The sequence below is a fragment of the Cyanistes caeruleus genome, chromosome 34 (genome assembly GCF_971803275.1).
Source record: "Cyanistes caeruleus chromosome 34, bCyaCae1.hap1.1, whole genome shotgun sequence".
In the NCBI taxonomy this organism is placed as follows: domain Eukaryota; kingdom Metazoa; phylum Chordata; class Aves; order Passeriformes; family Paridae; genus Cyanistes; species Cyanistes caeruleus.
Window position 1 is genome coordinate 1,152,786 of NC_141735.1, and position 9,174 is coordinate 1,161,959.

The 9,174-nt window shown below is 72.6% G+C and overlaps 2 protein-coding genes across 2 annotated transcripts; one reads left to right on the forward strand and one right to left on the reverse strand.

Moving 5' to 3' along the window:
- Positions 1-391: 391 nt before the first annotated feature.
- LOC147647742 (pecanex-like protein 3) lies at positions 392-1,671 on the reverse strand. The gene is made up of 5 exons (XM_086871054.1): positions 1,488-1,671; positions 1,203-1,393; positions 1,001-1,085; positions 877-910; positions 392-766 (listed from the first exon to the last, which is right to left on the reverse strand). Exons 1-5 carry the CDS (start codon positions 1,641-1,643, stop codon positions 495-497), a joined length of 738 nt encoding a protein of 245 aa, XP_086727180.1. The 5' UTR covers positions 1,644-1,671; the 3' UTR covers positions 392-494.
- An 817-nt stretch (positions 1,672-2,488) lies between these two features.
- MAP3K11 (mitogen-activated protein kinase kinase kinase 11) lies at positions 2,489-8,571 on the forward strand. Its single transcript, XM_086870985.1, has 10 exons — positions 2,489-3,817; positions 4,553-4,733; positions 4,961-5,109; positions 5,291-5,460; positions 5,855-6,086; positions 6,376-6,489; positions 6,581-6,650; positions 6,756-6,832; positions 6,919-7,767; positions 8,050-8,571. The coding sequence occupies exons 1-10, from the start codon at positions 3,142-3,144 to the stop codon at positions 8,175-8,177; spliced, it is 2,646 nt and encodes an 881-aa protein (XP_086727111.1). The 5' UTR covers positions 2,489-3,141; the 3' UTR covers positions 8,178-8,571.
- The last annotated feature ends 603 nt before the right edge of the window (positions 8,572-9,174 follow it).

Genomic DNA, 9,174 nt, shown 5'->3' on the forward strand with positions numbered 1-9,174 from the left:
AGGGGTTCAAATGTCCGGCTGTCCCCCCCCAGCACCCCCCTCCCCAAATTATCGCCCCCCCCCCCCCCCCCCCGCGCTCAGAGCGTGGCGGGAAAACCACAAAAAAAAAACCACAACAAAAAACGCGATTTTGGGAACCGTTATGAGTTTTATTTATTGATTTCTCTTTATCAGCCCCAACAGTGCCGGGACTCCCCCCAAAAACGGCCGAAACGCACGAGGGAAAGGGGCTGATTAGAGATGGGGGCCCCCCCAAAGTCACCGTGGGGCTGCACCCCCCCCAAAACCCCCCCGGGTATAGGGCAGGACCCCCCCCGCCCCCCCATTGTCCGGCTGGGACCCCCAAAATATCCCAGTCCCAGCACTGGACCCCCCCTTTTTGGGGTTGGACCCCCCCCCCAGACCCCTCCCCTGTTTTGGGGTCACCCCCCCCGCCCCCCCCTCACGTCCCACCGGGGGTCTCACCTGGCTCACCCCCAGAGCCCCCCCAGCCTTCAAGGGGGGGGGTCCTGGGGGTCCGCGGGGGGGCGGGGGGTGGAGCAGGCGCTGCTGGGACCCCCACCCTCGGGGGGCGATGGGGGGGGGCTGCCAGGCGGGACCCCCAGCCCTGCAGGGCAGCTCCCTGGGGCTGCCGGGGGGGGGAGGAGGAGGAGGGTCAGGGGGGTCCTGGCATCGCCCCCAGCCCCATCGGGGACCCCTCCCGTGGCCCCCCCGCCCACCGAGCGCAGCCGGTCCCGGTCAGCGGCCGTGAGGATGCCCCGGAGCTCTGGGGGGGACACGAGAGGGGGATTTGGGGAGGGGGGACACGAGAGGGGGATTTGGGGAGGGGGGACACACACACACACAAACCGGGGGGGGGGTCCCGGTGTCGCTCACCCCCGGCCCCGGTGTCCAGGTGTGGCAGCAGCTCCTGGGGACAGGTGACGCTCAGGGGGGGGGGGTTATGGGGGGGACACGGTGGGGGGGGGGTCCCCGCTCCCCCCCCCCCTCCCCCACTCACCGAGAGCTGGTTGAAGCCGCAGAGCTGGGGAGGGGTCGCGCTCGGCCAGCGCAGCACCGAGAGCTCCAGACCCCCCCCGGGGGGGCTGTGTGGGGGTCACGAGGTGAGGGGGACACGAGGTGACCCCCAGATCCCCAAAAATACCCCCAGACCCCTCCCCATACCTCAAACCCACCCTCCCCTCCAACCCCCCCGGACTCACCCGGGGGTCCCGTCCCGCTCCTCAGGGCTGCGGGGGGGCAGCAGCGCGGCCGCCCCCCCCTCGGGGTCCCCCTCGGGGTCCCCCCGGTCCAGGCGCGCGTGCAGCCGGAAGGTGACGGCCTTGAGGGTCCCGAAGAAGGCGGCCACGAGCCCGCAGTACAGAGCGGCCACGGCGGGGCTGGGGGGCAGCGCCTGGCCAGGGGAGGGGGCGTCAGCACCCCCCCTGCACACCCCCACAACCCCCGGGGGAACCCCCAAAACCGCCCCCCCCGCTCTCCCGGTGCACCGAGTAGAGGCCGAGCGGGAGCCCCAGCAGGAACAGCCACACGTAGAGCCGCACGCAGTTGGCGAAGGCGCCCAGCTGAGGGTCCAGGAAGCAGCCGCCCGTCAGCGAGGCCCAAACGCCCTGGCGGAGCACCTGCAGCACCGCCGCCCCCGCCATGGCGGCGCCGGGACCCCCGAACCCAGCCCGGGACCCCCAAATCCGCCCCCCGCCCCCACCAAGACCCCCGCGCCCGTCGCCGCTTCCGGGTAGGCGCGCGAATGACGTCACGAGCGGCGGGGAAAAACACGCCCCCTGCACGACACGCCCTCACATTGGCCCCGCCCACACTGTTGGATAAGCCACGCCCCTTTCCGGGTGTGGGCGGGGCCAGTCCCGCCGTGCCCCCGCGGAGAGGGCGCCCCCCAGCGGCGCCGCGGGTGGGTCCGGGGGGACCCCGCGCTAAGGACGGGGGCGGGGGGGGGGTCTCACCGGACCCCTCCCCACCCCGTTATCCCCGTCCGGACCCTCCCCACGCCGGCCCCGTGAACCCTCCGGGCTCCGCTCACGGTGTCCCCTGGGGCCGCCGGGGCAGCAGCGCCTCCCCGCAGCCCGGTGCGGGGGTCCCGGGGGGCGCCGGGCTCAGCGCCGCGCCCCCTCCCCGCGCCGGCCTCTCGTCCGGTCCCGTCCCCCCCCCCCACCCACGGCGTCCGGTGCCCCCGGCCCGCCCCGTCCGGCGCTGGTTCCTTTTCCTTTGTCCCGGTGACAATGTCCCGGCTCCGCCTTCCCGGGGCCGCCTCAGCCAGCGCGGGGAACCGCCGGACCCCCGGGAGCCCAGAGCGGCCGGGCCGCCCCCTGCCCCCCCCCCGGGAACGCCGCCGGACGCCGCTTCCTCCCCCCTCCGGGCCGCGGGGGCTCCGGCGGGACCAGGCGGGGACGGGACGGGGCGCGGGGGGCCCCGGGGACGGGACGGGGCCGAGGGGATCGAGGACGGGGAGGGAGGGGACCGGGGCGGGGGTCGGAGGGACTCTGGGAGCCGCAGGGGGTTGTGGCGGCTGGGGAGGGGGCGTAGGGACCCCCGGGGACCTGCAGGGACCCATCGGAGCCGCTGGGATCCTCGGGATCCCCGGGGACCTGCAGAGGCTCTGAGGAGCCGCAGGAGCAACAGGGACCATAGGCACCCCCAGGAGCCACTGGGACCCCCAGGGACCCCCAAGAGCCGTCGGGACCCCCAAGGATCCATAGGGACCCCCCAGAATCTTTCAGGTGCTGTAAGAACCCGCAGGGACCCCTGGCAGCTAAAGGGACCAATAAGGGACCTATAGGAGCTATAAGGGACCATAGGGACTGACGTGAGGTGTGGGGACCCCCCAGGAGCCATAGGGACCCCCAGGGACCCATAACCCCTCCCCCTGCCCCTCGGGGGGGCTGCACTGGGACCCCCAGAGCTGTCAGACCTTACAGGCAGCGCCTGGAGGGCTCAGGTGACCCCAGTGACCCCCGGGACAGAAAGGGACCCCATGGAGTCCCCCGGGCACCCATAGACCCCCCCCCCTTCCCGGGCACCCATCGGGCCTCCCTAAGCACCAAGGAAACCCCCCCGGACCCCCCCAGCCCCCCCCCAGGACCCCCAAACCCCCCCAGCGCCATCGCTGGGGCTGGGGGGGGGAAGCACCCCATGGAGTGGGGCCGAGCATCCCCCTCCCCATCCCCCCCGGCGGGGTCCCACTCCCCCTCACCCCCTCTTTCCCCGTCACCCCCCCTGTCCCCCCTCTTCCCAGAGGGGTCTCGCTCCCCTTTCCCCCCCTCCCCGAGGGGGTCCCGCTCCCCTTCTCCATCCCCGGCGGGCTCCCGTTCCCCGTCCCCCCCATCCCCGGGGGGGTCCCGCTCTCCCTCCCCTCCATCCCCGGGGGGCTCCCGCTCCCCATCCCCTCCGGGGGGCTGGGAACCGGCCCGGGCGGCTTTCGGGGAGCTGCGGCTGGAGGAGGTGATCGGGGCCGGGGGCTTCGGGCGGGTTTTCCGCGGGACGTGGCGGGGCCAGGTGGTGGCGGTGAAGGCGGCTCGGGGGGACGCGGGGGCTGCGGGGGCTGCCAGCCTCAGGAGGGAGGCGAGGCTCTACGCCCGCCTGCGACACCCCAACGTGGTGGCCCTGCGAGCCGTGTGCCTGGAGCCCCCCCACCTGTGCCTGGTGATGGAATTCGCGGCCGGGGGGCCTCTGTCCAGGGCTCTGGCCGGCCGCAGGGTCCCCCCCGCCGTCCTGCTGGACTGGGCGCGCCAGGTGGCGCGGGGGATGCGGTACCTGCACTCCGGGACCCCCGTGCCCCTCATCCACCGGGACCTCAAATCCAGCAATGGTGAGATGGGAGGGGGCGTCTGGGATGGGGCAGGGTGGGGGGGGGGTCCGGAACGGTGAGGTTCTGGAGGTGTGGGGGTCGCAGAGGTTGGGGGGTCTCAGGGTGGGGTGTCTGTCCCAAAGGTCTCCAAGGGTGGGGGATTCCAGACATTGGGGTCCCCAGGGTGGGGGATCTCAGGAATTGGGGTCCCCAGGGTGGGGGATCACAGACATTGGGGTCCCCAGGGTGGGGGATCACAGACATTGGGGTCCCCAAGGTGGGGGATCTCAGGAATTGGGGTCCCCAGAGTGGGGGATCTCAGGAATTGGGGTCCCCAGGGTGGGGGATCACAGACATTGGGGTCCCCAGGGTGGGGGATCTCAGGAATTGGGGTCCCCAGGGTGGGGGATCACAGACATTGGGGTCCCCAGGGTGGTGTCCAAGGGTCCCCAGGGTGGGGGCTCCAAGTTATTGGGATGCCCTGGATGATGAATCCCAAACACTGAGGTCCCCACGGTGGGGGGGTCCCAGAGGTTGGGGGTCCCAGACATTGGGGTCCCCAGTGATGTGGAGGCCAAGGGACCCCAAATGGGTGTCCTGGATTGGGATCCCCACCCTGGGATGTCGCTGCTGTCCCCAGGGCGGGGGTCCTGGCTGTCCCCAGCGGGGTGGGGGGGGAGGCGGAGGCCGAGGTTTCCTGGGGGGGAGGAGACCCCAGGTGTTGTTTGGGGGGTCCCTGACCCCGTGGCCCCGCAGTGCTGCTGGCACAGCCCGTTGTGGGGGACGATGTGAGTGGGAAAACGCTGAAAATCACCGATTTCGGCCTGGCCCGGGAGTGGCAGCGAACGACCAAGATGAGCGCGGCCGGGACCTATGCCTGGATGGCCCCCGAGGTCATCCGGGCATCCACCTTCTCCAAGGGCAGCGACGTCTGGAGGTGGGGAAGGGTCCTGGGGGTCCCGGCGGGGAGGAATCTCCGGGCTGGGCTGGAGTTTGGGGTGCCCGAACCCCTTGGGTGGGGGATTTGGGGTTACCTGGACTTTGTGGGGTCACGGAGCTGCGGGTTTGGGAGGTGTCCGGGTGCCTCACGGGGTACCTGGATGTTTGTGGGGTGGTTTTGGGGGGATCTGAGGGGGTCTGACCCCCTCGTCCTGCCCCCCAAAGTTACGGGGTGCTGCTGTGGGAGCTGCTGACCGGGGAGGTGCCGTACCGGGGCATCGACGGCCTGGCCGTGGCCTACGGGGTGGCCGTGAACAAACTGACCCTGCCCATCCCGTCCACCTGCCCCCCGCCCTTCGCCCAGCTCATGGCAGGTACGGGGGGGCTGGGGGGGTCTGGGGGGGTCTGGGGGTCAAGGGGGCTCGGAGGGGTTGGGGAGTTCTGGATCTTTGGCGTCCTCAGGGGTTTGGGGGTGCTGAGGAGGGGGATTGGGGGGTACCTGGGGGATGTTGGGGTCCCCCAGGAGCCCCCCCAGACCCCCGGTTCCCCCCTCAGCCTGCTGGGAGCAGGACCCCCACCGGCGGCCGGGCTTCGGGACCATCCTGCGGCGCCTGGGGGGGCTGGAGCCGGGGGGGCTGGGGCCCCCCGAGTCCTTCCACTCCCTGCAGGAATCCTGGCGCCGCGAGATCCAGGGGCTCTTCGATGAGCTGAGGGCGCGGGAGAAGGTGGGACAGCACCCTCCCTTCCCCCCCAAACACCTGGGACACCCCCAAACACCCGGGACCCCTCCTCAACACCTGGGACCCCTCCCCAAAACCTGGGACACCCCCAACTCTTGAGTTTCACCCTAAAACCTGGGACATTCCCCAACACTTGTGACCACCCCCAAAACCTGGGACCACCCCAGCCCCCCCAGCGACACCCCCAGACCCCCTCCAACAACAGCGGGAACCATCCCAGGACACCCCAAACCCCCCCGGGACCCCCCAAACTCCTCACCAGCTCCCCTGCCCTGCCATCACTCAGGGCTGCACCTTCTCCCCCGGGACCCCCGGGACCCCCGGGACCCCTTTAACCCCTTGGAGCCCGAGCTGCCCCCCAGCCCCGGTGTCCCCCCAGGAGCTGCGCAGCCGGGAGGAGGCCGTGGCCAGAGCCTCGCGGGCCCAGCGCTCCCAGGCCGAGGCTCTGCGGCAGCGAGAAGCCGCCGTGGCCCGCAGGGAGCTGGAGGTGCTGGAGCGGGAGCTCAGCCTCATGCTCAGGGGACCCCCCCGGCCGACCCCGGCCCCAAAACGACGCCGACCCCCCTTTCGGAGGCCACGGAAACCCGCGGACCTCATTGGAATGCCCCAGGGTGGGGAATGGGGTTTTGGGGGGGGGGGCGATGGGGAGGTTTGGATGGGGCTGGGGTTTTGGGGGGCTGTTTTAGGTTCTGGGGGGATGGGGGGGTTTAAGAAGAGTGGGGGGTTTTGGGGGTTTTGGGGGGTCCAGGGGATTTGGGGGGGTCGTGAGGGAGCCAGGGGGTTGGGAGAGTTTTGGGGGTCTGTGGATTTTTGGGGGGGCTGGAGGTGCTCATTGGGGGTTTCGGGAGGTTTTTGGAGCTCTCCTGACCCCGGCGCTCCCCTTCCCCGACCCCTCCCCAGATTTCAAGCACCGCCTGACGGTCCAGGCGTCACCCGGGGGAGACCCCCGGAGCCACGACCCCGAGGATGGGCCGGGGGAATCCCCGCCCTTCCCCCGCCTGCGCGCCATCCAGCGTGAGTGACGTCACTCGGGGGGGGCGGTGACATCACCGGGGACACCCCGGGTGACACCGAGCCCCCCCCCCCACCCGCTCTGTGTCCCCAGTGGAGCCCGAGGAGGAGGAGGAGGCACCGCGGGGCCGCGGGGGCCGGGGCAGCGCCCCCCCCAACGGCAGGTGTGTCCCACCCCCCTCGCGGGGGTCCTGGGGGGGCTCGGGGACATCCCAGCCCCCCCTCCCCGGACACCGGAGCCCCCCTGGACACTCGGGTGTCCCCCGCAGGCGGCGGCTGCGCCCGGACGACACCACCTGGTACCTGGACACGGACGAGCTCAGCCCGGGGGACGCCTCCCCCAACGGTGGGTCAGGGTGGGCGCAGGGTTCGGTGGGGAGGGGTCCCATCCCGCTGTCCCCCTCCCCACGCTGACCCCGTGGTGTCCCGCAGGCGAGGCCGGGCCCCCGGAGGCCGAGGAGGGTCGGGGGTCTCGGGGTGGGACCCCCCGGCTGCTGCGGCGGGCGCTGATGAAGGGCTCGGCCCTGTTGGCGTCCCTGGGGCTGGGCCGGGACCTGGCACCCCCCGAGTCCCCCCGCAGCCCCCCGCCCTCCCCCGGCCTCCTGCGCCTCTCCCCGCGCCGCTGGGAGCGGACCCTGGGGTCCCCAGAGTCACCCGGGACCCCCGAGATGGGTCGTGCCTGGAGCCCCGGGACCCCTGAGCCGAGCCAAGCCCGGAGCCTCGGATCCCCCGATCCCAGCGGAGCCCGGACCCCCGGGACCCCCAGGACCCCTGAGCCGAGCCATGCCCGGAGCCCCGGATCCTCCGATCCCGGCGGAGCCCGGACCCCCGGAACCCCCGGGACCCCCGAACCGGGGCGAGCCCGGAGCCCCGGATCCCCCGATCCCGGCGGAGCCCGGACCCCCGGAACCCCCGGGACCCCCGAGCAGGGGCGAGCCCAGATCCCCGGGTCCCCAGATCCGAGTGGAACCCGGAGCCCCGGGACCCCCAGGATCCCCGGGACCCCCGAGCAGGGGCGAGTCCGGACCCCCAGGACCCTGGAGCTGAACTGGTCCTGGACCCCCGAGCAAGGGGGAGCCAGGACCCCCGGGACCCCCGGGACCCCCGAGCAGGGCCGTGCCCGGACCCCCGGGACCCTGGAGCTGGGTCAGCCCCGGACCCCGGGGACCCCTGAGCCACGCCGTGCCCGGACCCCCGGGACCCCCGAGCTGGGGCTGCAGCCGTCACCCCGGGGGGCGCGGAGACCCCGAGAGCTGAGCCCAGCTGGGACCCCCGAGTGGGGTAAGTGGCGCTGGGGGTGAGGGGTGGCTTGGGGGTCTGGGGGGGAGGGGTTGGGACAGCCATGGGGGGGCAGCTCTGGGCTCTGTGGGGCAGGAGCAGGGGGTCGTTTGAGGGGGTGGTCTCGGGGTGGCTGTGGGGCATTTTTGGGGGGGTCTGGGGGCAGCTCTGGGGGGTCATGGGGTAGTTCTGGGGGTCTTGGGGCAGTTCTGGGGGGTCTGGGGGGCACTTCTGGGGCTCGGGGCGGGGGTCGCACCGCCCCCCCAGCCCCGCCCTTCCCCGCAGGCCCCGCCCGGCCCCGCCCCTCCCCGCTCCGCCCCCGCATCGACCCCTGGAGCTTCGTGTCCGCGGGGCCGCGCCGGGCCCCGCCCCCCGCCGAGCCCCGCCCCCGAGACCCCTTCACCGACCAATGAGAGCGCCCGCCGCGGTTTGGACCCGCCCCCACCACCCTCCGGGGCACAATGAGCGGCCAGGAAGGACGGATCGACAGCAGAAAGCTCCGCCTCTCGAACAGGCCACGCCCCCGTCGGGCCGTGACTGACAGCTGCGGTGGCGGAAGCCCCGCCCACGCGGGCGCGCCATTGGTCAAAGCAAAGGGCATTACATAAGCCCCGCCCCCTCTTGGGCGGGGCCCCACGGCAGGAAACCACGCCCCTCACCCTGGGGCAAACCAGGAAGCTCCGCCCTGATTGGTGGGCGCGCGTAGTCCCCGCCCCCACGGCGGAAGCCCCGCCCCCGGGCGGTCCCGACACTGGACGGGGGTCCCGGGAGGTTTGGGGGGCGACTGTGACCAAATAAAACTCCCGAGACCCCAAAACTGCCTGAGACGCCTCGTCCTGCCTTGGGGGGGGCTGGCAGTGGGGGGGGGGCGCGTGTTTGGGGGTCCCACCCCCCCTCGGAGGGGAAATCTGGGGGTTGTGGGGGGGGTCCCATTCGCCCCCACACCCATCATGGGGGGTCCCAGCGCTTTCGGGGGGTCCCGTCCACCTTGGGGGGTCCCACCGTTTGGGGGATCCCGTCTCCATCCTCACGCTCTGCGGGGTTTTTGGCCTTTGGGGGGATTCAGGGGTTTGGGGGGGCTCCACCTCCCCATGGCGGGGTCCCAGGATTTTGGGGGATCCCCGTTTCCCTGTGGGGGGGGGCGGTCTCAGGAGTTCTAGGGGTCCGCAGCCTCCCACGGGTGGTCCCAGAAGTTTTTGGGGGGTGGCCCCAGCACCCCCGTACCCCATCCTGGGGGTGTCTCCAGGGAATTCCCATCCCTTCCACGGGACAAACCCCAAAAGTTTTTGGGGTCCCGCCCCTCCCGTCCCACCGCCCCCCCACCCCCGCCGTGCCCGGCGCTGGAACCGGCCCGGCCATCCGGGCTCCTCCCCTCCCCCACACCCCCCAACACCCCCCCACCCCCAATTC

Bases quoted from the DNA above. Each gene is read 5' to 3' on its own strand.
- LOC147647742 (XM_086871054.1), bottom strand. From the start codon at position 1,643: ATGGCGGGGGCGGCGGTGCTGCAGGTGCTCCGCCAGGGCGTTTGGGCC. The intron at 1,394-1,487 runs GTGCACCGGGAG...TCCCCTGGCCAG, and splicing joins TCCCGCTCGGCCTCTACTCG to GCGCTGCCCCCCAGCCCCGC. The intron at 911-1,000 runs GTGAGTGGGGGA...ACCTGTCCCCAG, and splicing joins GCGGCTTCAACCAGCTCTCG to GAGCTGCTGCCACACCTGGA.
- MAP3K11 (XM_086870985.1), top strand. From the start codon at position 3,142: ATGGAGTGGGGCCGAGCATCCCCCTCCCCATCCCCCCCGGCGGGGTCC. The intron at 6,087-6,375 runs GTGGGGAATGGG...ACCCCTCCCCAG, and splicing joins CCTCATTGGAATGCCCCAGG to ATTTCAAGCACCGCCTGACG. The intron at 7,768-8,049 runs GTAAGTGGCGCT...CCTTCCCCGCAG, and splicing joins AGCTGGGACCCCCGAGTGGG to GCCCCGCCCGGCCCCGCCCC.